Source organism: Haemaphysalis longicornis, unplaced genomic scaffold (assembly GCF_048455015.1).
Source record: "Haemaphysalis longicornis isolate Haplotype H1 unplaced genomic scaffold, Haemaphysalis longicornis Haplotype H1 scaffold_2, whole genome shotgun sequence".
Lineage (NCBI taxonomy): Eukaryota > Metazoa > Arthropoda > Arachnida > Ixodida > Ixodidae > Haemaphysalis > Haemaphysalis longicornis.
Genome location: NW_027526295.1, coordinates 6121218 through 6145176, shown reverse-complemented (window position 1 = coordinate 6145176; position 23959 = coordinate 6121218). Strand labels below are relative to the sequence as shown.

The window sequence follows — 23959 nt, the reverse complement described above, 5'->3', positions numbered from 1 at the left end:
GAAAAGTGGTGTCAGCATGACTCTAACGAGACCTTTCGAATGAACCAAACTTGTGTTTTGTCTTCATAGCCCCTCGAAGAACAGGCAAGGCAAGCGCTTCCTTGTGCCAACAGCAGATGAGGAATGGACAAGACGAGTGCTTGTTTTTGCATTTTTTCTCCATACCCATCGTGAAGAAGAGGCCACGAAAGTAAAGCGTTCGATTTGAAAGAGTGAGCTGTCGGTAAATCACTCAGCTCAGCCCCAGCAATGAAAGGCACTTTTTAAAAACAGTGCAAGAAATACTTTCAAATTTTCTGCCGCAGTGATGCGATACGAGCAGCAGTGATGCAGTTGAGGCCAGCAATGAAGACATCAGTATGTTAATTGCAATTAAGCCCCATTACAATCATTTCATGGCATCAGCTTAGGTCGGAGCACGAACAAGATTCCGTGATGTCGTAGAAGTACCCTGGCCAGAAAGTGGCCACAGTGTTGCCCCCTGCTTCACCTGTACTTCCCAATACCGTCTCCATTACTGGTCTGCAGTGAGATCGGCTCCGCTGCTGTTGGGACAGAGAAGCCTTTGAATGAGCCCAACTGGTACTAATCTGTGTTCATGGCCCTCTTTTTAAGCGACTGCTTGTTTCTATTCAGCCCTGACTGAGGTTTGCAGCATGGGTATGGGTTCAGCTTGTGTGTCAGGCCCTACTACCATTTCCAGACAGCATGACACAAGTTTGCTACCCTAACCTGCCATTTGGAATGCTTTGCCAAGCCACACTGGGGGTACCGCAACAAATGATGCGCTCTTTTAACCACTCAGACTGTCGCGTGTGACTCCCTCCCCGGCCCTTATTTTTTCTAACTCCCTGTAAAGTCACGGCATGCAGGCCAAAGAGCAACAATACTTTGCGGGCACTCAGTGTGATTTGGTGCATTATATAGATGAGCACCTAAAAGCCCGTGCACCAGCAACTGCAACAGCGCTCTGCCCACTGGCTGGCCTGCTTCCAGAAGGAGTGCTACTGGAGCCGCTAGATGCACCAGTGCAGCAGCTCCCCACGAAGGCTTCAAAAGTCCACTTGAAGATAACTTAAAGTGCAAACCTCCGGATTTCCTTGCCCATTTTACGAGGCTAATTAGGCAAATAATTTGCGGTTTTGTTACGCAAAGGTTTCCAGCCCATCATGTGAAGCGAAGGTACCGTCCCATTTGTGGGATGCCACTTGTGTAGGCCACGCGCCCTGTGGCACTCACGGGGGTGCTGGTGCGTGGCTGGGCGAACATGACGTCGACGGTGCGCGACAGCTGGTGCCGCACACGGCCCAGCTCCTTCTCCAGCCACTCGTTCTGCCGGCGCAGGCTGTCGTCCCTGCTGGCCGCTCCACTCCGCTGCAGAAAAGGGGAGGCGTCAGGCGCTTCCAAACTCCCCCACCCGGCAGGGTACTGGGGACAGCAGTTTTGGGCCTGCAAGGACCTCCTGCATGACACTACCCTCCTGAAAGCACCACGGAAAGAGCCGAGACACCGAGGGCTCAGTGCTCGCATCGATGATGCTGGTCTTGCACACTGACGAGCATCCAAGAGGCAATGCATTTTGGCAGCCATTCTAGGCATGCCGAGTTCGATATATCAGATGTGAAGTTTGTTATAAGGAATATGTTCCGTAACTGATTTATTTTTGTTTGATATATAGCATAATTCGCTCTATCCGGGTTCGTTATAGTCGGGTTTGACTGTACTACTAACTATGCAGTTACTTTTTTTTCAGTAACTTGTAACTGTAACTAGTTACTTTTAGGGTTAGACGGACTTGTAACTGTAACACTTACTTCCTTGTTATACAAAATTATCGAGCAGCAACAGTTGTTAAAGGCCGATGTATATACTATTGCCCCTTCCACTTTTTTTGGACTTTCTTCTTTTTGATGTCCTCTCCGCCTTTGAGCTTTGCACAATCCTGCTTACCTCACAGCTTACAAGAGCAGGTCGCTCAGAGGATCATCTTTCCTGCAGAAGACCAAGGTTGCAGGTCGGTCGGTAAGGTGGTTCCTTAAACCCCTCATTCGTTCTGGGCCGAGTGGAAACCAGGAAACTGACAAGTGGATCCCGTCGATGAACAAACTGGCCTACCCTCGTAAAAGGACTACCGGCTAGCAGGAGATCACTGTTGAGGCTGGCCGAGCAGGTACGCCCAGGGAGCGCCCCGGCAGAGCCCACAGCCCTGATAGTCGCACACACGCCCCAGCTCCAGCCAGGGAGCTTGCTCTGTTAGCGCTGCTAGAGCGTACCAGCTGATGATGATGATGGTGATGGTCGCCGTGGCGAGACCCGACACACTACAACTACCAGGAAGACAGTGGGGCACCCACATGGCACCAAGGGTCCTCATGAAACACAGCTGTTGGGCTAGTTGGTGCACTGTGATTGGAAAACAGAGCGCGACTTGGACAGCGGAAGAACGACGGGACAAGACACCAAGGGTGCATCAACAAAAAAGTTGATGCCACAAAAGGAGGTGTACACAGCAATTTTTGGTGTTCGGCTTGAGTACGCCCCCTTTTGGGTTCCTTTTGCCATGCACACTTTTGAGCACACGCACGCCCTTGCTATTAAACTCCACCATTTCAAGAACGGTAGAACCCAGCGAGTGTGCTCTCCCGCCCTCTCCTCGTGTGCTGGTTCACCCGTTCTTCAAAGTCTGCCCCCACAGGCCCAACAGCAAACTCCTCCCCCGTATGGTTTGTGGTCTATCATGTTAGTTGTAGTTTCATAGAGTAACGGCATTACTTTTTTGCAGTAACTGTAGCCCACTACTTTTAGAAGAAACTGAAAGAGAGTTACTTTTTTGGCTCAGGTAACTGTAGTTCTAACACTGTTTCGTTTAACTGGTAATGTGCCCACGACTGGTTCCAAGTTGTACGGAACTTCAGCCCACCTGGGAGGAGGAGCACATCCCACGCACATTCCATGCACGGTGCGCTTGTTTACACACGAAAACAAGCCTGTGCAGGACCTTTGCGACTGCCAGAAAATGTTGGGGACTGCTGCCTTCTACAGAGCCACCCCAGCTATGGAGAGAGAGACCACCGCCCCCAACACTTTTATGGTAGTCTCAGAAGCCTGTTGCCATCATCCGGACATAGTGACGTAACGCCTTATGGTAGTACAGTAGACTCTCGATAAACGGAACTTCAGCGGATCGAAAAAATTAGTTCCGTTTAACAGGAGTTTCGTTTACTGCAAGGGATGTGCAAAAGTGCAAAGTGCAAATGTGCGTACACACTTTTAATGCCATTTCATGGAACTCCAAACACTAAAAGGTGAATGCAGCAGATAGATTTCCGAAAGCAAGAAAACTACAGCATTCACGAAGTTTATATGGCAAAAATTAGTCACTGTGTGCTAAAAATGGATCAATTTGTTTTGTTTGAGACCTTGCAATTGAACCTTGAAGATCAGGATTTTCAGCACCTGGTGCTCATAGCAATGGTCCTGGCAAGAAGTTCCATTTTCAGTTCCGTTTACGCGATGGCGCGGAAATTTTAGTTTCGATTACCGAAAGTTTTCTTGCGTTATCCGAATACAAAACCAACCAACTAACAGGCTACTGTTCCGTTTAAGCGACAATTCTGTTTATTAAGCAATTTCCGTTTATCGAGATTCTACAGTACATCACTATGTCCAGATGATGACAACAGGCTTCTGGTACTAACCACCTAGATAAAAACAAGAAGCACCAGTGTGTCCCTGCCTGCCAATCGTTTTATGGGGTGAAGACGTGGCAACCTTCTCCCCACCTGAACGGTGTTGGCCTCTCGTGAGCACACTGTGTTCAGTAGGCCGGGGCTTACTAGTTGCGCAGCCAGACCTGCAGTGGTTCTGTTTCCCTCTGGTGCAATGCTGGGTAACGCCCTCGTGGCAGGCCCCAATGACTATCTTTTTTCCCTGCCGATTAAGAGACGTTCGGGTGCTCAGAGGAGCCCTTGGGGCCCTGTGCAGTCCCGGAGGAGGAGCCTCACCCGCTGGTGCAGGCGCTGCTTGGCGGCTTCCGACTCGGCCAGCTGCACGGCCACAGCTGAGAACTTGGTCTCCAGGGTGTCCTTCTCCTGCTGCAGGGCCTCCCGCTCAGCCCTGCAGGAAAAGCCAGCTGCTGCAACTGGCTGGGTCGCAGGACACCGCCTGTGCGTGTCCTTGGCTCTGCCGCACCAGGTGCACCAACTGGGCCAAATCGCTACCACGTGGGAAGAGTGCCTAAAGTGGCCGAGCCATGTCGTCCACACCGACAATCACCCATTCTGACCGGCCAGCCGTGCAGGCATTGCATTGGGGGAAGCTATGCACCAGCCACAAAACCTCTGAGAATTATTTTGGCCCTGCCTTGGCGAGAAGGGTGAGGATTAGTAACAAATGCACCTGCACGGCATGTGGGCAGTGAAAGCCGCTGCACCTGGGCTGTACCACGATGAATTGCACCCCTCGTTTGACAATACCTGCCTCAAAAGTAGCCGACTGCTCCAACTTTGCGTTGACAGGTGGCGGGCTAGTGAGGGCAGCGGCCTCTCCAAAGCAGGGAAGGGAGGCAAAGGAGGGAGTGCATTTCAATATGTACGATATATGGGGAGCGCTGCATACACTGAACAAATCTGCCCAAGAACAACGGACTCAGTGTAACTTTGAGGGCTGCACCTGCCTCGTATGTGCTCTTAACGTTGCAGCCAAATGCCGGCTGCAAGGTGCACCACCTGATACCACCACCGCCAGTTGGCCAGGTATTGCATGCGCTTCTTCAAAGAACAAACGTGAAGAACTGGTGCACTTGCTTCAACGGGACGCTTAGTGCCAATGGGGTGGCGACGCTTCCTAGTGCCGCGTGTGAAAACGCAGCACAGCCACAGCCTGCTGGTGCAACGCACACTGACCGCAGCCGTTGGCCCTCGGTGGCCAGGGCGTGTGCCCGGGAGAGGGCCTCGCGCAGCTGCACCTCCAGTGCCCGCTCCCGCTCCGACAGCTGCTCCGACCGCAGCCGCTCCGCCTCCAGCTGCGCCTGCAGGCGCTGCACCTGCACGGTGCACATGTGCTGGGTTGTAGCACCAGCGCGTCACTGGCTGGAACCACGGAGCAGGAATAAGACAGGAGAGGGAACGAAGCTTCCTAGCGCGGCCAGATAATGCCACAAGTGCTCGTCAGGGATTAAGCTAGCGGCATCTGCCGCGGGTGAAGAAACTACGCGGCCACCGCGATAGTCATTGCACGGCGCAGCCATGGAATAAATTGCGGCCGCTATCAGTTCTTCCATCAGGTGCCGCTACCCTCTCCTCCGCCACTGCAGCTACGAAGCTGGGCAGTCCGCCTCGGTCTTCATTGTGACGTTATGAGGTCGCTCACCTGTGCTTGCCGCAATGGGCCGTTTCGCCTCCTATATATTCTTGCTCCAGCCCTGCCCACTTGCCGCTAGCCCTCGTGTGGTGGCAGCTGTTCGACAGTGCCAAACACTGGCAGCAGCTGCCGCCACTGAACCCCTCTGTTCCTGCTTTTGAGAGGCTTCTGGCAATGCACAATCGAAGCGGGCAGTGTTCTCGAACAAATTTGGCACCATGCGGTGGCCGAAGATTTGCACCCCTGCACTTCACAACGACGAGGAGTCCACAGAACAAACCAGAAAAGTGGCTCCACTCATCTTCAAGGGGATGCAAGGCTGAAACTGGCACGGTAAAGAAAGAAAATGCAACAGTGCTCACTATCGAACACCCCATCCATTCTGGGGGGTAAAAAGGTGCAATATCCATTATGCAAGTGGATGCGCTAGTAACCCTCAGATGTTTACGTCACATTTAGGGCTCAATGGGGACCCCGAACAGGCACAAAGCTGCACCAATCCCACCACCAGGACACAGAGGCACAGGCCACGAATTCCCCGCAATGAGTGCAGCAATGCTACCGGCACTAAAACGTGTCGTACCATATCAAGCGCTTTTCATTCCCCCGTTTCCTTTGTGCGATGATGAAGACAGATATGATGAAGACAGACATGATGAAGCCAAATATGATGCAGCTTCGACAGAAAGAATTGAATAACCTGAAAAGTGGCAACTACAACTGAAGTGCGAGTCCCCAGAGAACACATCTGTGCAGGACGAGGCAGCATACAAATGCATTAGGCCTAACACAAATTATGGCTTTAAAAGAAAAAGAACCAGTTAACACCATGCCATGATACGAGTGCCAGGTTAGCGTGAAAGCTGGGTGCTGCTCATTGGCAATACCCGGTTCAGCAAGGTCCCACTCGTGTAGAAAGGAGTCATGCGTATCAGAATTAGCAAAGACACTCACACAGCCCACAACTGGTTCCAGGTGAAGGCACACGGCTTATTATCGGTCCACATTTCTCGTGGCTAGGCCATTTGAAAAAGCTAATTGGCAATGTTAAATTAAGGGGGGACGTGGTTCCTTTAATTTTCAAGTAAGTTCTGTGAAACTTTGTCAGTCTTGCTGCTTTTTTTCCCACTGACTTCAAATATGGCATTATTTCTTGAGTCAAATAATTAGTTACCAAGATAACGAGAGATAACCAGCAATTTTTGGAGAAACAATAGCCAAGACAGTGTTAGCGATACAACTGCAATTTTTATATTTTCCAATGCAATAAAAGAATCGGTCTCTTGATGCACCACTTGGAACTAATTTTACAGCTCGTTAAACTTTGGTGTTTGAAATGGGCATTCAAAACGGTCCCTTGCCACTGGTACCACCAAGGTTTAATGAGCTGTAAAATTAGTTCCAAGTGGTGCATCAAGAAACCGATTCTTTTATTGCACAGTGGCACAAGTGGCAGTGCCATTAGGGTAAGAACAGGGTTCGTACAGGCTTCAAAAGCAAAAATTCAAGGATTTTCAAGGACTTTCAAGGACCAGAAAACACATTTTCAAGGTCCCCATCTAATGTTTTATCTGGGATTATTTATAACTTTTCCAACACAATGCAAAAGTTTTTTATTGCACAATACCTAAGCACATTAGTGCACATCTAGATAGGTGCTAACGGGTTTGTAAATGCTCCCCCAGCTTTATTTTTCTGATTTCATGGCTGGTATTTACAAGTTTTTCTTTTTTCTTGGTGTTTTGCTGAGGCTGTTTGATTTCAAAACTTAGTTAATGTTGCCTGTATCTCCTGCTTTGTCAGCAAGAGTATCAGCTGAAATTAAATCGAGCAAGTGTTGCTTCAAGGCAGGATGAACTATGTACACGTCCACCATTTGCACATAAAAGCAAACGCAGATGGAGCGGAGCGTATGAGGCACAGCAAACATGCAATGAAAGGCCGTCCACAGACTAGATGCAAGATAGAGAACAGAAGCTGGCTTTTACTGGATTGTATCGTGATATGGATTGGATTGACAAGTGCCTGCTCCCAATGTTGCCTTGTAATAATGAAAATCCACCAAACTTGTAATTTCACGCAATACACTGAAACTTGATTGTTACAATGTTTCTTTACATTTGTTAACACCTAAAACCCATGACAAACACTTTAAATTCTTGTGAAAAAACAGGGCCATTGATTCTCTCCGGAAAAATCAAGGGTTTTCAAGGACCGCTAAAAAATTCCAGGACTTTCCAGGCCTTGAAATTGACACTTCTAAATTCAAGGGTTTTCAAGGTTTTCAAGGACCTGTGCGAACCCTGAACAACCAAGCAGTTGCAATGCACCAAAGGAGTAATTCTTCACCCCAAAAGGCATTGCAAGTGGGAACAACCACGGTTCCCTGTTGCCCCTCTTCCATGCAACCCCCCAAAAAGGTGTAAACACTTGTTTGCGGGGCCGGTAGTTGAAATGTGGCCTGCCGCACCATGCAGCATGCCGCCCTTTGGTCAGTGTTAGCCGAGCGTGCCAAGCTTGCATGCTGCCCATGCACTCCCAAGCGTCCACTGTTGACAGCCCAGCAGTGGTGGCTTGACGGCTTCCCCGCCGAGCACCCGGCATGCCCACCTGGTGTGATCCCTGAGGGGGGGCTCCTCCTGCAGCAGCTGCCTCCGCTCTGCTCTTCTCGGCCGCCTGCCAAACACACACACGGTCAGCACTGCCCAGCTCGAGGGAACACTCCTACGGCCTGCACCTGCTGTGGCGCGAGCAAGAACTGTGGGAGTTTCAGGCAGAAACAATGGCCCTCCCTCACATTTCAGTGGCCCTCTTTACAGCGAAGCCAACCTCGCACACTGCTGAACAGGCCTCGTTTCCCAGACGTTAGGAGGTTCCCCGCCTCCATCAGGTGAATAAAATCGACCAGCAAAGAAGTTAGCCTCCTCGCAGGGGCGGGGCCTGGCACATGACCTGCTTCCCTTCTCCCCAGGCGGCCAGCAGAAAAGCGAGAGCGGTCCCCACCTGGTGGTCGAGGCGCCGCTTGAGCTGGTCCAGCCGGGCCTCGGCCAGCTGCACCTCGGCCAGCTGCTGCTCCGACAGGCGCCGGTCCAGCACCGGCTCCGAGGAGGCGGCCGCCTGCACAAAGGGAAGTTCCCCTTCTCCGTTCCCTTCCAACCGGACCACTCGGCAGCAAGTGTTCACTGCTTCCAAAACGCCCTTCCAGCCAGAGCGCGCGCTTGCGAGCAGGCAGCCATGCCTGTTCTTTTGGAGAAAAGGAGAAATGGAGAAAACTCCCCGGCCTGTGATCTATTGAAGGCTGCCGAAGAGAATGCCACAAGCTGCCCTCCTCTCTGGGAGAGAGCGCGCAGCTTTCGCTGCATTGTCCATGGTTGAGTTGAGGGAACGATTATGCGCGATTTGTCATCGTGCGTAGCTTTGGTGATACTGAACAGATTTTCACAATTCTTGCGGGAGGAGGTTGCTGGAATAATAAGACTTTACTCCAAAACACATTGCGAGTAGTCGGTGGCAACTGCTGCAGGGCCCCTTTAATTAGGGGGCACAGACAGTTGTAGCGAATAACGGGCAGGTGGAAGACCGAGCCCAGCTGTGTGGCTGTTCCTTTCTGCTCTGTGGAGGCAAAGTAGATCCCTGTGCAGGGGCCGCATAGCCTCACTGGGCATCGTGATGCTGCAGTGGTTTGTGCCGTGTGTGCCCTCAGGTGGGGCTAATTTTCAAAATTCCTCCAGCGCCTCCTGCCGTGGGAGCAGACAGTCCGAGTAAGGAGAGCTGGATCTTTTGAGCCGCTATTCGGATCTTCCAACCCGCTCTTTTCGAGAGCCGCTCTTCGCGGAGCGGATCTTCTGAGGCGCCCTTTGGGAACAGCGGTTAAGAGACCGCGGCAGCAGCGGTGGTGAATGACAGATCGGGAGGCCGCAAGGGCAGCAGTGAACGAACTGCGTCAGCATTTTCAAAGTAATAGGAAAAGAAAGTCCTGTGACCATATGATTCAGCACAGTTACATTTGTGCATTCAGCTATAGTCCGAGTCAGGAACGAGCCGGATCTTCTGAGCCGCCCGGTTCAGCGGCGATTCTAGCCTCCCGGCTCTCCAAAGAACCGCCGCTCAATGGCTGCTCGCTCAAACTAGAGAACTGTGCTGAACATCGCTCTGGACAAATCGCGTCGGCACGCTCCGGTAGAGTTAGTAGAGGCCTATCAGCCGACACAGCCAGGTCTTGTGTGCAACTTTGGCATCATCTACCTATTATCGGTGCCAAAAAGCGGACCCGTCTCGCTTCGAATATAAACTCAGCAAGGTGTTGTTCATAAACCACAATTTACATTTCATGTATTAAAATCAGATTCTTGTATCGCATTTTTCAGAATCATTTTTCCTGGCGTCACAGCTCACTAGCACTAGTGTTTGTGAGCTAATAAAGCTGACAAAAAAACTGCATTTTTTTCTTTGTATATCAACTGAGAGTGATCTTGAAATACCACTGACACATAAAAACTTTTGTAATGATGGTGAGGCCAATTCTTTTCTGTACAAATACACTGGATGTTTTCGCAAAAGAAATGTGTCAATAACAATAAAGTAATAATTTAGATTATGCATGCTTAACACAGGTTACAGACCTAAATGAACCGCTGAACCGTTCAAATGAACCGGTTTACTTCAGTGAACTAAGCCGTTCTGAGCCGCTCACTGAAGTGAGCAGTTTTACCCACCTATAGTCGGTGCTATAAATTTATTATGGCTCAACTACGTACTCCTGGGTCTGGATATATGGATGACCAGAAGAAAAATAGCTCTATTTTACAAAAATGGTGATTTTGAAAAATCGATTTTTTAGCGAAATTTCGGGATTCTAAGACCCGCATCTCCCCCCTTAATTAAAATTTTGCCTCACGAAATCCAAAAATTTTTTCCTCTAATTATTTTCTGTGCTGCATGCTGCACAGTGTACTTCTTTTTCGCAACAATACTTTGTAACAGTACTGGGGAACCTCATCCAGCCAATCCAATCCGAATCCATGGCATTGCGAATGGCTGCGTTTGCTGTGGTGTCGACGTGGTGAAATGCCTATTTCCCAACCCATCGCTTGTACTAACCGGAGCAACCCTGTCCTGGGACTCCTGTCGCAAGTTAATTAGCAGCTCGCCTGCAGAGGCCAGAGGCCGCCGGTGTTAGCTTCGCCACTGTTTCCGTCCGTTCCGTCAGCAGGTAGGCAAGATGGCTGCCTCCAGCAACGTGTCCCCACTGCAGGTGAGCGCGCTGAAGCGAAAACGCTTCGTCGCTAATTAACTTGTATCAGGAGTCACAGGACAGGGTTGCTCCAATTAGTACACGCGATAGATTGTAAAATGGGATGTTTCACTATGTCGACACCACAAAAAATGCAGCCATTTGCAATGCCATGGATCGGATTGGATTGCCTAAATGAGGTTCCTCAGTACCGTTACAAAATATTGGCTGCGTTCCAATTCGCCGACAGCTTGGTAGACAGCTTACGAAGCAGTCTAACTAGACGTCTAAAGGAATAAAATTGGAATGGCGCCGCGGTTGCAAACGCACACCAGCGCAGACGACAGCGTCGTAGCAGACATGTTGATATTTGCAAGCCGCAAGTTTCGTAACTCATATTACCGTTGGTATTACAAACGTTACGTAACTTAAAAATTAAACAAAGCCATCCTCATCACTAGTAAATTATACTCAATATTTCAATAAAAGAACAAGTGCGTTTGTTTCAACATTATTACGCAAAAAGGTGGCGCTGGCATCACTTATTAGTTTAGACAGGAAGGTAGCCTGCATCGTTGCTGACTTCGATGCTGTCTTCTCGAAGCAGTCCTCGTTGACTGCTTTGTTCGAATTGGAACGGGGCTTAACGTGGCGGACTGTCCGCGAAGGCGGCAACGAAGCTGTCTAAACGGTAAGTTTGAATGCACCCATTGTTGCGAAGAGTAAAAGAAATACACTGTGCAGCATGCAGAGCAGAAAATAAAGAAAAAAGTTTGTTTGGAGTTTGCGAGGTAAAATCTCAAGAGCCATGATGCAATAGCCTTCAAAATGCAATAGAGAGGCAGAAATTACTACTGTAATACTTCACTGCCAGGCATTATCAAAAGTGATGCAAGCAAGTTTTGGAACTATGTAACTGAGAAAAAACACCAGTATCCCAAATAATAACCGTTGCTGATCTGAGAGGCATTGCTCAGCACTTCAAAAGACACTTTCACCCTGTATTTTTTTCTACCCTTTCATGTGTGCCTAACGTTACACTGTTCTGTTCTTATGATAGCCGCTGCAAGTGCCCACAAACAGGGGTGTTAGCCAACAATCTGCCATATTCAGCCCTGTCCCAAGACTGCTTCGCGGAGAAAGCATCGAAGTAAAGAACGCCTTCTTGTCTAAAGGAAAAAAATGATGGCAGCACCAACTTTTTGCATAACTTGTTCCTCAGTTCCTCATACAATTGATTAGTCAGCGAAATACCTTGGCTTGTCATTCAAGAGGTGCCATGTTCAAAATAAGAATGCCACCATTTGTCATGGAAACTGTGGCTTGCGTCTGTCCGCGTGTCTGGTTCGAGGTGGCATTTCTCGGGTGCCTTTGGACGCCTAAGCGGCCGCCTGCCCCCCTGCTGGCCGCACTGGGGCCCCCCCGGTGCGTGCCCACCTGCAGGCGCTGCAGCAGCCCCAGCCGCCTGGTGGCCTCGTGCAGCTGGTCCCCGAGGGAGGCCCGCTCCCAGCCCAGCTCCTGCAGCTGCAGCCGCAGGCGCGACGCCTCCTCCTGCCGGCACGACGCCTCCGACCGCAGCCGCTCGTTCTCTGCAACGGGGGCACCGTTAGGCTCCGCCACATGCTGCGTGAATACCAGTTTGGTCCATTACAAAGGCTGCTTTCTACCAACAATTTCAGGGGTGGCACAGGGCTTTGGGAGCAGTCCTGGGAGCAGGCAAGAGCGCTGTTTGGAGCAGGTTTGGAGCAGCCGCAAATGCCAATTGGAGCAGATGTTAACACCACTGCACGGCATTACGGTACCTACCTTATCTCCCTACAGGCCGCTGTGCAGCAAGTCCCCTGCCAAGCATACCTGTTATCTGACTACTATCTCGGGCGTTCTACCACGCACTAGAAACTGCTCTGAACGAGGAACGCAGTTCTTGTGCAATATCTAGAGGTTTACCAAATGTGGAGTAATTTATCATTGCCCCCAGCAAGGGAGCCGCGTTATCACAGTTCGAAGATCAAAGCTGACGCGCAGAGTCCAAAGAGATCAGCCTTGCTTCGTTTCCAGTAAGCGGCAGTGTTTATGAAACCCCACGGGGGCGTTTTGTGAAACACGATGTTTGCGGGCATTTTTTCTATCGAACAGCGGTTTCAGTGCACGCGAAGCTGAACATCTTTGCCCGTCACAGGGTAGCGAGAGTCCACGAACTTACGCCGCAGACTACGTAACTAGAGCGTAGGCTAATTTCTGAGATTAACAGCGCGAAAGAACGGGACAACAGAGGAGTAGACAAACACAGCGCTGTTGTGTTTGTCTACTCCTCTGTTGTCCCGTTCTTTCGCGCTGTTAATCTCGGAAATGTGTACCAACTGGCTTACCTACAACCCGCGTAGGCTAATGTTGGACCATCCTCCACTGAGCAAAGCTAACCCCAAAGTTGAATTGAATTGCATTGAGGTTTATTTGTTCTTTTCTGAATACACAAAAACGGAGCAAAGGCAAAGGCAAACAGCCTTCCCTCCATTTCACAGGAAGTTCATTTCAAGTTCATTTAGGTTTCAAGTTCACACACGAAAATCGGTAATTACCTCAACACTTAAACGCACCGAATTAACAAGTGAGGGCAAAGCATCCAAGACCTTGTTTGTTCTACATCTCCAGCAACAGAAAGTTGAAGGCAGCACAGCTAGGATTGCCAAAAATGGGCAACTCAAAAAACAAAAAACGTGCCTAATATCTGACGACTGCGGTATTACTTTCATGTGTAGGGTCTTGACAACCTGCAGCAGAGATATTTTGCCAAATACTCTGCGCCGTATCGCGTTATCACCTTTAAGGTAGCCTGGTGCTCGTGTAGAATTACATTTTTGGGTGTCTTGGTGAGTTTTTTTACTTTTGGGAAATCTTTTTAGGTAGGCATTTTTTTTTTTTTTTTTCGGAAAACCAACTTGACATTTGTTTCCCCCTGTGCACAAATATAAAATTATCATCAAGCAAGAAGATGTCTCGGCCATGAAAACAGCCTGCTTCGGCATCTGCTCAACATTGGTTCCTGCTCGTGGAAATTGTGAGCAGTTGTACGTGCATGCGTTGTACAGCCCTGACCTTAATGCTAGTAAACCTCGATATAACGAAGTCGTACTTAGAGGTGCAAATTTCGTTAAATAGCGAATTTCGCAAAATCAAGGTTTCGATTTCACAGTCCATTTAACAAGTTATTGAGGTTTCACAACCTTTCCCATCGCCCAGAAACAACTGAAATGCAGTTACCTCTCCACTTAAAGTGAAACTTCTACTAAAACCAGTCGCGAAAATTGTGTGAATTGAGAGTTTTAACACTTAGGCCATAGAATTCGGATAGCCGACGATAGTTCATGTGTCATCGTAAAACCGGTGCTTTTTCCGCAATGCCTAATTAAATATGATAGCAGGCCTCACTAGGTTTCCACTTTGTTTTCTTTTTTTCATTTCGGTCGCTACTAAATGCCGCTGTCAGTCAATCGAACCCGCGTCCGTGCCCTGTGAACTTCACCTCGGCGAGGTGCTGGTTTGAAGTTACGCCTCTTTTTGTCCATTCAGTGGTAGGCTTAGGTGCGATGGGACGACAGTGGACAGGTGCTATGAAACCTTTGAGTGACTTTTTTATGTACAAAAGCCCTGCAGTATGGGTGCGTGATGCGACCACGACACTCGAGATAGAGCGATGATCGTGAGTTGAGCGGAGTACTCGCGAACTGCTTCACTGTGTGGAGCAGCACTTACGTGCTCCCGCTAAAGCGGAAAGCTTACATTAAATATCTTACGGCCAAATTCTATAAAGGAATTAGTTTTACGGCCGCTGAGCCCTAAAGAAACTGATTTCTCCGCATCGCAGGGTGAAATGAAGATGGCCACGTACAAAGAGAGCAATTTATTGCCACCAGCACTCATGTTCAGGCCATAGTAAAGAAGCCCGTAAGCAGTGCTTGGCGCTTGACCAGGGCCGGCTTTACGTGAAGCTCGTATGCTGACAGCGCTAACAACAAGACGGGCTCTTAAACGTTCGCCTGAGCAACACCACCTGCGTGCCTCTGCAGAACGTCCATGGCACCCATCACTTCGGCGGCTGTCGGTTTCACCAGCACTTCCTCAGAGCACTTTTCTTTTTCTTGGAGTGCTCACGCTGCTAACAAGATTCACCTAATAATGCACGGACAAAATATTAATGTGGGTATCAGTGAGCACAACCTAGGGCAGCAGCACTATGAGCAAGGAGGCGTAAAGAAAAAAAAAAGCTCGAAGTAGGCTTCGGCAGCACTGGCATAGGCGTCGACGGAGACGTCAAAATAGTGGGGTCACTTTAAGTCGTCTATGAACGCTAGCAGCTTGAGCAGCTCCTTTTATCACTTCGAATTGTTTTCAACCGTAGCTTTCACCGTTTTTCTTTCGCTTTAGTATTTTAAGAGTTAATACCAGTACAAAGCGTTTTCAATGCAGGCTCTGAGAAGCATGGTTTGAACCATGCTTCAACTGAAATCTCGTTCTTGCTTTCTTGCCGTGACTTCGCTAAATCGGAAGCGCCGCACGAAATTAGTAAAATCGAGATAAAAATACAAGCATTTGGACATATTTCGATAGAAAAAATTTGTCATATCGCGAATTTCGTTAAATCGGAGTTCGTTATACCGAGGTTCAACTGTACAACATTTCAACAGCGATCTTGCTGGCGAAGAGCCAAATCCTCACAAAATGGGGCCGCAGCATTTGTGAGAGCCCAGCAGGCTCGGAAATGTTGGGAACGCTTTCAATAAAAGCCCTTGGTTGGTGTACTTGCCTCTCCCTCAAGTTTCACCCAACCAGGTAGAGTTCTGTTGGGGATGTTCAGATATCACACCCAGCACTATATTTGCAAAGTGCCACTTGGGCACGAGTACCATTTGAATTAGTAGAACACTCCCTTCTTGTACTACCGAAAGTCTTGGCATTCAGTGTTCAGATTTCTCTGCAACCATGCAAGATGACACTCCGTGCCAGTGTGCACTCCAAGGGGAACGGCCCGTGCGCACCCTCTCCCCTGTGGCACGGCAGCCTCCTCCTCCTCCTCCTCCTTCCCCTGTTGGTGCTCACCCGTGCTGAGCCTGTCCCGGGCGGCCGTGGCCCTCTGCAGCTCCCCCGCGGAGCTGGCCAGCTGCGCACGCAGGCTCCGCTGCTCTCGGCCCCACTGGTCCGCCTCCGCCTCCAGCGCCTCCTGCACACGCTGCTGTCAGGGCCGCCTGCCCCACCACCCTCCCACGTGATCGGCTGGCGTGCTCCCTCGCGATATGTGGTACCAAAGCCTATGGATGCCCCAACTGATTGGCCACTCTCGCTGTTCAATGGCTACAACGGCATCTGTTGGGCAAATCATTCGCACCGGTGCCCTACATGAAAAATACCTTTCAGGACGGAAAGTTGAGCTAGTTGGTCAAAGTACATTGTACTGGCGCTAAGGATGGAACACACAAGGGAGGAAACCTAGCCTGTGGCTTCCTTCCTTCCGTCCTTAGCGCTAGTACAATGTACCCAGCATGAAAAGGACAAGTGCACAAATAAACAAACCCCGCTGTACCACACCCACCGGATACCAGCCCGGCAAAACTCGCTGCCAGCCAGTGGGCGCCAGCGTTTCATCGGCATCTAGCATAATCACACAAAGTTGACCCTGTGAATGCGACGTTTTCTGTGGGGAAGAGTGAAATTGGGCCCCTCTTTTCTTTTTTCGGCACAAGCACAGTTCTCACAATATGCAGTGATGCTTTAGCTTTTCCATCCATCTCCCTGTGCCCCGACACTAGCAGTGCACACGGTCAATCCAAGTGAGCTGTCCGCCATCTCCACAGGGATGTCTGCACAAAAAGTGGTACCCATTCCGACTCTGGAGAGGCACACGTTGGTGTTTGGGTCACGTAAAGCGATAGTCAGCACAAACTTGACGTGAAGTAAGAAGGAAGACACTGTGCCCCCGGAAGGGTGCCCCATTTCGAGGGCAGTCATTCAACCAGAACAACTGGTAGCCGTTCTGAGCTGCACAAGCTGATGCCACAAAAAACGCAGGCCGCACACCGTGCCAGCTAAGACAGCCCCATGAATAACACTAAGCCTCTTTCTGTCTCTCGTCCTAGCAGGCCAAGTGGCCCCCGAGGGTGTTTCAGCGAGCCCCCTACGCAAACCGAGTGACCAAGCTCCCCCCGTGCTGATCTCCCTGCCCAACATGCAGCACTGTCTGACGGCTCGCTCGCTCGGTGTCCACCGCAAGTCGTCCTTCCTGAGCAGCACCGGCGGTCCGACTGGCAATGTCCCCGTTCCCCCATGCACCGCAGCTCCTGCTCTTCCATAAGAAGAAGAACCAACTCGTGTATTACCTCGTTTGCATACACACGTGCTGTGCCGATTCTCTTTACTCTTCCCTAGGGCTGTGCGAATACTCAAATACCAATCACATAGTACATTTACAAATAGTTCGATTACAGTGGGACCCCGATAATACGACTTTCAAGGGACCGTGCAAAAGCTTTGTATGACCAGGGTACGGGTAAATGCCGCCCTTGTAGACAGTATCACAAGACAGGTGGGCTAAGAACTTATTTAAACCCTTACACAGCCAAATCTCCTTACCCAAACTAACGAATTTATCACATTTAGGAACATTTTCAAAATCCCCGCCAGATTGCCTATATTTCCACTGCAAAAATATTTCAAAACTACAAATTTCAGTATAGTGCATATTTCAGAATAACGCGCGCAATTTGTTTTCTTTTTCATAGTCGAGGAACATCAGTATTACAAACTCGGGTAAAGTAACAGCGCCGCAACTCTTGCGTGAAACACTGTGTGTTCTTTCCCCAAGCGCAGTAGCAGCTACCATCACCATGTAGAGTGCCAATTGCTAGCGCTGCCACCAAGCTGTACCTAGTTTAAGGTGCAGCAGACTACCCAGCCTAGCCCACGGTGTTCGTTGCCACCTCAGCCACTGTGGAATCCACAGGCTGTGGGACATGGCAGCCGAAGCCAGCCCAGTGGGAGGAGGGATGAGGTCAGCGTTGCTGCACTCGGTTGCCACTGAAACCTGGCGCCGCCCCACCCCCCGATGAGCAGCGTCAGCGTAACTTCCTGAGGGAAGCACCGATATCTTTTCCATGCCTCTGGGTAAGAGAGGTTTTTGGGTTGGTTATTTCTTTCTCATTTTTGAATTTTTTGCTGGAAGGGGAATACACAGGGACCTATCGCAGTTACAACAGCGGATTGTGTGGTGGCCATGCCTTGAGCATTTTGAACTTGTGTTTTGTCTTCGACAGTTGCTGCCACTGTACTCGTACCACTGACATTTGAAGCAACGTCGCGGGTTTGAGATGTGTGCCCTTATCTGACAGTGCAGGAAGCCTGCTTTAACCGATTTTGGGCCTGTACTACGATCAAATGTCAAGATGACATGTTTGGTCTTGATTTAATTTCCATCGCGCCTCATTGCGATGCGTCTAATGGAAGTCACTCCTTGCTCACACAAGCCTTCAAGAGTATCTGCCTCAGTTTTATTCACGAGTTAAGTTTCTGAGAGGACGCCTTGGCAGCTGTTGAGGGCTCAGTGAGGTGTTACAGTGATTTATAGGTCGCCTATGTTCGTTTGTTTCAGAAGATTAGCAGACTGTTCTTCAGTTCAAACCTCAATAAGCCTGTCACCTGATGCAAGTTTCTTTGTGTTGTAGTTTGTTCCGACCACACTTTCAATGAGCTTGGCGACTGGGAAGACAGATTCCGAAGTTATACAGGTTGTTTTGCAGACAGCCCGCACGACTAGGAAGTGAGGAAAGTTGTCCGGGTTTGCGAAAAGAGGGCTGGGTAGGGGTTTGAAGATTGCTTCAGTGCAGGCCCTTTTCGGGGCCCAATCATTTGAAAGAAGGGGTTTAGATAACACCATGCGCCATAGAATGAAGCAGGGGACGGGGGTACTTTCTTCTTCTGGTGAGAGAGCTTCCGGAGCTCCCATTGGCCGGAGCTTGACCAGGGCTGCCTGGCCACAGTGTGAGTGCGAGTGCTTTGGCAGTCGCTGTCGCCACGAATACTCGTGCGAGCACTGCTCAGGTGGGCCAGTGCATCAGGAAGGCATCTGCTGCTTTCTCTGCTGTTTCCTGGTGGGGGCGTCGAGCGGACTGGCCACTGGGGATGGTGGTCCATTCCTTCAGAGTGCCACAGCTCACGCCCCACTCTTGGCCCACTCTTTGCCGTCAATGCCCTCACATGCGGACATTGAGGAGAGCTGAATATCCATTTGATATTCGCTCTAAAAGGCACTACACTTAAGCCTCGCTATAACTAGACGGGCCATAATGAGCAAATCGCAATTGCCCTCCAAAGTCCCCATAGAAACCAATGCATGTAGAACCTCATTTTAACGAGGTAAAATTTGTACGTTGCAGGATGTGATGAACAAACTTCGTTCGAAAATAAAATTTTGAGCCAAATGGCAAGTGCAATACGGATTTTGAGGTGGTGCACAAGGCGACAATTGTATTTTTAGCAGTCCGAAACCCCCGCCTGCAACGCACGCAACGCCGGATGGTGCGCCATCCATCCACTGCACCCGCAAAGCCATTCCCACTCTTTTGTTGGTGCGCACGACACACAGCCAATGCACGCGGCACGCACGGCAGTCGCACACTCGCCTGACATTGTTGTCACTCGCTGACGCGTGCCGCGTTGTTGAAGTTGTGTGCGTGTCTCTTTCTTTTTCTTTCTTTCTTTTTACTGCTTCAGCCATATCTTCTATCGTGGATTCGAGCAGCATGAATGCGTCAGGTGGGAAGCAAAAGAGAAAAATGCTAGACAAGAAGGCGGTTATGACAAAAGCCGTCACCTCAAGCCCCAAGTTGAGCGAGCTGCATCAGAAAGATGCGTCAACGTCCAATTACGAACTTCTTTCCAGCTAAGCCTGTTTGACATACGAGTTACGTGTTTTGAACTGCAACAAAGTAGGTGCGTGAACGTCCCTTTTTATCTTCGGAATGCAGTTACTTTGTTGTGCACTGCCATGTGGCGTGATGCAGTGTCACCCGCTATTTGTTTTGGGCGAGTACAGTGCCCACTATGTGCATAAATGCCCGCTACGGTTACAACGGCTATTGGCTATAATGAACAAATCACGGTGCCCCTTCAATTTTGTTATCTGCACAGCCCTACCTTTCCCCACACGGCCCCTTTCCCGCCAGAGAGAGAGGAGAGAGGAGGAACCTTGTCCTTGGCCAGGGCGGCCACCCGACTGACGAGCCCCTGCACTGCGGCCACCACCAGCTGCTGCTCCTCCTCCGCCTCGGCACCGCCGTCCGGGGGCGGGGGGGCCACCCCGAGGGCACACCGCAGGGCGCTCAGCAGTGAGCACAGCACCGCCTCCGACCGCTGGCGCGTCTCTGCACGGGGCACGAGCATGTCCGTTTGCACTCTGAAGGCATGCCTGCCGCTGAAGCCCACTCTTCCAGCAGCCGCTTCACAAAGGCCTCACACAGTTGACAAACCTGGCATCCATTTTCCCTCCCACGCTCCCACCACCACACGTCACGCACGAGGGCCAGCAAAGCACAGAGGCTCAAGCCTGCTGGCACAAGCCCCAACCAGAGCGTGCACGCGTTGCCCCTACAGGTTGTCAATGTGGCCTCAAAATAGTAACGCTGACACTGCGCTCCCTGCGCTCCAATAGAAAAGAAAAAAACAGGCACCAATAAAGATGTTTTACAACCCCCCCCTTTAGCTCACATGTTCCGTTTGCTCACACGTGATAACCACAACTGCCCTTGCTTGACGCACCTCGAAAGATGGCGAGCCCCTTGTTCCCTCCCTCCTCCCGCGGTAAGTCGCTTCTATAATGATGTTGTGCAGAGAGGCAGTCACCCTTTCCCATTTTGAGCATCTGGAGATAGCAAGCAGCGACACTGAAGGCTCCCCCCACCTGTACACTGTACTGATAAGCAACCGCCTTCAGCATGGCGATTGCAATCTGGGGTGGAAAAAAAGAAACCCCCACTTGCGTTCTTATCACATTGTCCCGCAGCACCCATTCATAGACGCTACGCAGCGTAGACATGCTTCCTCAAAACATCAACACAAAGAAGCTAAAGCAGTGCCCGCGGTTTGTGAGATCGTGCAGTGGTAGCTCTTAAACTGCAGCAGCGTCTGATGCGAAAAAAAAAAAAAGATGAAATAAAGACTGCGCCACTATTTTTAAGAGGCTTTCATTTGAGTGATGATAAAGAACCATCGAAAGGTGGATTGCGGAGTAATTGGATGCGCGTGCGCTTTGCTTATAGTGTGGATTTTTGCAGCTCCCACGACATGCGTTCAAAGCAGTCTACAGACGTTCAAATATGGCAAAAAATGAATTATAACAAACTGATTTCTGTTTCCCAATGTGTTTGTTAGGAGTTGGCTGGGCAGTACCACATGCATGGCACTCATTTTTCTAAGCATGTGCATAATTTCTTCTAACTCGCTCTTTTCTTTTTTTTCCCCCAAGAGAAGGCACACACCAAAATCGCATGCGTGTTAGACACCAGTACCACCAGACAGTGGTAGTGCTTGCTTATCGCTATCAACGCAATGGCACAACCATGATTGTATGTTTGTGCTAGTAAAGCTGTAAAGCATCAAATAACGCACGACACGCGCCAGTACTGAAGTGGAGAAAAATGCCACCAATGTTTACCCTTTCACCCTGAAGCAAGGCACCCACATACTGCCCGCAAAGTATTGCACACTGCCGCAGCACCAAGGTGCGCACAGCCCTCCGTGTATGCATGCACCAGCAAAAAAATGTCCACCTCGAGGATGCAGGCGTCTTATCTGCCAGGCGTGGTGTGCGGGGTGGGGGTCTCCCCAGGCCTTGCTTTTGCCTTGTCGTGTCGGCAAAGGGTAAAGTGAGACTGCAGGCAGCAGAGCCCCTGCTTGTTCGCCCAGATGGCAGAGCGCCTTTTTCTACACAGCAAGGCCCGATCATTTTTACTTTTCTGAGTTTTGAAGGGCGGCCCAAATGCTTGGTTTGCCATAGGCATTGTTTGCGTAGCTGGATTGCCCAGCAGTGCCCCGCAGCAAGACAGCACGGTGATTTTACTGCCAGTTCCCAGAACAGCCACGACCTTGACGCAAGGCAGAAACTGGCTTCGCTGTGCCTCTCTCGCTGTGCATCTGTAAACGTGGCCAAACCGTACGTCGCAACTCGTGGCTGGCACGGGCCGTCCTAGCACAAAATAAAATTAATTCCTTGCACCCGTCTGCAACAGCCTGCACCCTGAAAACTCCTCGGCTTTTTCTTCTTTTCTTTCCCTTGGCGTGATTGTTGTTGTGCACAAGAAGTGCACACTTGCGAAACATGTGAGGAAGTTAATTCCTTATTCTGCACGATAATTTGTAATGAGTGTGTTACTACAAGTAAACGTACTCAAATGCAGTTTGAACAATTCATTTTGAAAGGGCAACTAGCCCCTTGTAACCTTTGTAATACTGCGCCCATATACAATATATGATTCAATATTCGAAGACAGTTCTTTGTTTTATTCGTATTCAATTTGCATTTGAAAATTTCAATATTCACACACACCCCAATAAATATTTCAAAATTTTCTAATATTCGTGCACTTGTACGATTTAGGCTCGTTGCTGTGGCTGTTCTGTGCCATACAGAAGTTTAAATCAAGCTCCCAGGTGACCCTATTTCCCGCCCTTCTGTACCAGCTATTGTGTGGCGGGTGCTGCGGGAGTGGCCCGCTGAAAGAGATGATGCACGCAAATGCTTGCCGAGCCAAAAGCAAGAAGTACTACCCTCGATGCAAACAGAACAGTCGTAATGTGGTGGCCACCTAACAAAGCGGCCGGGCCTCTACACCAATACGGAATGCTTACTCAAGAGATCAAAAATCCCTTTTGTGTTGAACTGCACAGTATTGGCTTCAAACAGCAAATATCTAACCAAAATTGTTATTAGCTCTCAAAGCAAAAATGAGTGTACACACAGGCGTAGAAAATGCCAAAAAAATTCCGCTCTGCTAACAAATGAGTGCGCACCCTAATGAGGACGTACAACAGGCAGGAAACGCAGCTGCAAGGCGCATCAAGTGGCAGGGATCAAGTGGCTAAGCCGGGGGCACTACTAGGCCAAATGCATGTCTTGGGCGCTGCCTGTAGAGGGCCCCACTGAAATCCCCCCAGCGGCCCGTTTCGAAAGCAGACGCTCCAGCCCGCTTCCCACTCTCGCTGCTGCTTTTTGGGCACGTTCACGACTGAGATTCATCATTTGTATGCGTTCGAAATACAAAACAAAGTGAAGAATTTGCTCTGTTCCCAAATGTGGTGTATTTACGAGAGTGAAAACGTTTCTGACGCGATCTCAGTGTGGTACATTCAGGCTGTATGAGCACCACGTCTGTGTCAGAGACCAGCGTCGCGAAGCCAGCCTATGCATGAAGCTGATTGTTTTTTCACTGCCCTGAAATTTACTACCTGTGTTTCCATAAGCAGTGTTTCCTGAGATGGTCATGCCACAGCTATACACTATGATGTAAATTGTGCACCTACATAATCTAGTGGAGCACTCATACCTGACAGCACGCTAGTTACGCTTGCCAATATCATACCTGTGATATTGATCACTACACCAGACAAGCCAATGTGGCATAAATTGCATGAACAGTGTACAAAATAAGTAGGGCGGATAACACAAATTTATGCCCAGGGATGAGCACACGACAAAGAATTTAATGCTGCGTCGTCTCATCCAGAGACGAGCGCCTGCAAACATTCGTCAATTGCTACGTATACCCACTGGGAGCAGTGTGGCGACGGGCTCATAGACTATGCTGCGTCCACGACTAAATGCTTCTTCAAAACACCACCATGTGACACAGGGAACCTGCAGAAACTAGCACAAACTAAAACCTGAACACCTTGTCAGATACCACACTCTTCCAACAACACCTTTTATCCTTTGTGAACTCCCTGCCCTGTACATCAAAAAATGCATCCACCGAGTAATCAGCTGTTTGTAGGGTTGCCACCTGCCCGGTTTTGGACCAGCCCGACCGTTTTTTTAAACAGCGGGCCGGTTTCCAGTCCATACTTAAAACCGGCCGTCATTGGCTGGTTTTTTGGCCTTTGCACCGTGATTATGTCCATTTTGGCATTTTATAGGCGTCAATTCAACAACTAAGACGATAAATATGTGTCGACAAGTTGCGCAAAGACACACGAGCACTAAAAATACGTGGGCGAGCGCGCTGCTTGAGATGGAGGGGGACCTAAGGGAGGAAGAAAACAACCGAATGGTGCCGCCGCAGTCAGCAATTGCGGTTACATTTCAGTGAAGTACATACAGAGCAA

At 49.7% G+C, this 23959-nt stretch overlaps 1 protein-coding gene across 3 annotated transcripts in view; it reads right to left on the bottom strand.

Moving 5' to 3' along the window:
- LOC144168709 (uncharacterized) overlaps positions 1 to 23959 on the bottom strand; it is a 191867-nt gene that overhangs the window by 22459 nt on the left and 145449 nt on the right. For all 3 annotated transcript variants that reach the window (XM_077697655.1, XM_077697654.1, XM_077697653.1), the window contains exons 20-27: positions 19829 to 20004; positions 15692 to 15812; positions 12032 to 12183; positions 8365 to 8478; positions 7972 to 8037; positions 4905 to 5044; positions 4005 to 4116; positions 1240 to 1374 (exon numbers count right to left, since the gene is read on the bottom strand). In XM_077697655.1, the coding sequence (XP_077553781.1) occupies positions 1240 to 1374; positions 4005 to 4116; positions 4905 to 5044; positions 7972 to 8037; positions 8365 to 8478; positions 12032 to 12183; positions 15692 to 15812; positions 19829 to 20004 (1016 nt within the window). The remainder of the gene's footprint in view (positions 1 to 1239; positions 1375 to 4004; positions 4117 to 4904; positions 5045 to 7971; positions 8038 to 8364; positions 8479 to 12031; positions 12184 to 15691; positions 15813 to 19828; positions 20005 to 23959) is intronic.